This window comes from Nematolebias whitei, chromosome 22 (genome assembly GCF_014905685.2).
Source record: "Nematolebias whitei isolate Nwh7 chromosome 22, NemWhi1, whole genome shotgun sequence".
Lineage (NCBI taxonomy): Eukaryota > Metazoa > Chordata > Actinopteri > Cyprinodontiformes > Rivulidae > Nematolebias > Nematolebias whitei.
In genome coordinates this window covers 13491750-13493861 of record NC_056519.1, presented here as the reverse complement: position 1 = coordinate 13493861, position 2112 = coordinate 13491750, and the positions used below count along the sequence as shown (strand labels likewise).

The 2112-nt window shown below is 37.0% G+C and overlaps 1 protein-coding gene across 1 annotated transcript in view; it reads left to right on the top strand.

The window, feature by feature from the left end:
• The window catches only part of mettl25 (methyltransferase like 25), an 11811-nt gene extending 10412 nt beyond the window's left edge, over positions 1 to 1399 (top strand). Inside the window, exon 12 of the mRNA XM_037695686.1 lies at positions 1307 to 1399. Within this exon, the coding sequence (XP_037551614.1) occupies positions 1307 to 1399 (93 nt within the window). The remainder of the gene's footprint in view (positions 1 to 1306) is intronic.
• The last annotated feature ends 713 nt before the right edge of the window (positions 1400 to 2112 follow it).

Genomic DNA, 2112 nt, shown 5'->3' with positions numbered 1-2112 from the left:
GGTTAGTTAACAGCTAAAAATAGTAAAAGGCTAATTAAAAGCTAAAAGTAGCAAAAGGTTAATCAAAGATAAAAGTTGGTAAATGTTCTTTAAAAGCTCAAAGTAACAAGTCTATTTAAAACTCTGAATAACAAAATGTCTTGTTAAAAACCTAAAGTAGCAAAAGATTAAAGTGCTAAAAGTAGGAAAAGGCTAGTTAAAAGTTTAACGTAGCAAAAGGATAATTAAAAGCTAAATGCAGTAAAAGGCTAACTGAAAGGTAAAAGTAGCTAAAATAAATAAATAGCGGAGCTGCTCCTACTAAATAGCACAAAGTATGCAGAAGTAGTTGGATTACTTATATTAAGTGTCTGACCACATTGTGAGAATAACTCAAACTACACTCTTCACTAAACAAACTTTCTGGCCCTGCGGAAGAGCAGGAAAACAACTAAACCTGCAGGATTGTGGCCTTCAAGGACCGGACTGGACACCACGGGTGTAAATCATGCACTCATCTTCAAAGCAGACTTCTTCTGCTCTCAGGCTCTGGTCTGAGGGACAGTCTCACCTTTAAAGTTTCCTCAACTTTTAACTTAAATGTAACAAGCTGGTTTTCCTATCGCTCTCTTCAACACAATGCATGGCCAGACAGATTGCACAAACTTTTACATACTTATTTTATTTAGACACAGGCAGATGGGTTAAAGTAATTTATAGCTGAATATGTAAAATGTTAGGCGTATTTTGTTAATTTGATTAAAGGATTGGAACGGAATCAGAAATTAAACACAAAGCAACAACAAAAAAGCTGATGGGCGCTTCATGCTTCATCATCATCGTGATCGGCTCGTACAGCTCATTGATTAGAATTCCACTTTTACATCCCCGATGATCAAAGTGAACGCACAGAAACGCCAGCTGAAATCAGCGCCGCCGACATTAAACTAGGTGTCAGCTAAATTGAAAGCAGCCTGCAGTTTATTGGCTCGCGCTCCTGCAGCCAAACACAACACGCTAATCTTTGCTCCGAGTTGCTCCGACGAGATCCGAAGGCTTTGAAGTTACGATTCTGTGCGGTTGCGTGTGTTGGATGGACATCCTTGTTGGGGTCCGGTAATCTAACTATGTAACACGGCCCTGCTCTCCCTAGAGGAGGAAAATGGATGATGGATGTACGGTAATGTGATCCGTGTGATGATACGTGAGCTGAAGGTTGCCTTAAACACGTGTTGAGTCCACCTTAGATATAACCAGCACAACTTTAGCTCTTTGAGGGTTCAGCATGGAAATCTTTTATGCTCGAGTTTTTATTTGTTCTCATCAGGATGGTGTGGCATCCTCTGCACTGGTGCAGCTGTTTGATCCCCTGCTGTCCCCAAGATGCTACGCTGTCGTTGGACTCAAGAAGCAAAGATAATGACGAGCTGAACTTCTCCATGTGATAAAACAACGCTGCAGGCTTTGTCTTTCTGCATCAATGTATTCTTACCCATTTTATCTGATTATGTCTGTTCATTATACAATCGCATTATCAAGAAAGTGTTCTTTAAAATAAAGAAGTTTTTTTTTTTTTTTTTTTTTTTTTTTACTAAGTTTTTGCTCTTAAAAATACACCGTTTAGTAAAACAATCTGCCATGTCTGGTTTGCTTTATTAAATTCTATTTTTTGCAGCCTTTTGTCTTTTTCGTTAGGTGCTTCTTAAATAAAATCTTGCTTTTAAAAGGACCATTTGGGGAGTTAAAAGTCTTAAGTAGACTCGTTACATCTGGAAAAGTCATTTCTCAAACCATCTAATCTTTTGTTCTAGATTTTGTAATTTGCATACGTTCTGTCATAAGGAAGAAATACGTATTGTTTTGGGATTACACAGTTATTGACAAAGAGCAAAAACTTTTAAAAATATATAAATTAGGGATGCACGATATTATCGTTATGGTATCGGTATTGGCCGATATTAGCGATAAATTTAAATATCGTACAATAGCCATGAAAATAATTCACCGATATAAAAAGGCACTGTTTTAAGTAAATTTTTAATTTAAGAAAGTGTTAAGTCTATCTATTAATGCACTACTACTTATGCGCTTTTCACTTGTCGCTTGTGAACAGGTTGAGTTTAGATTTGTGAA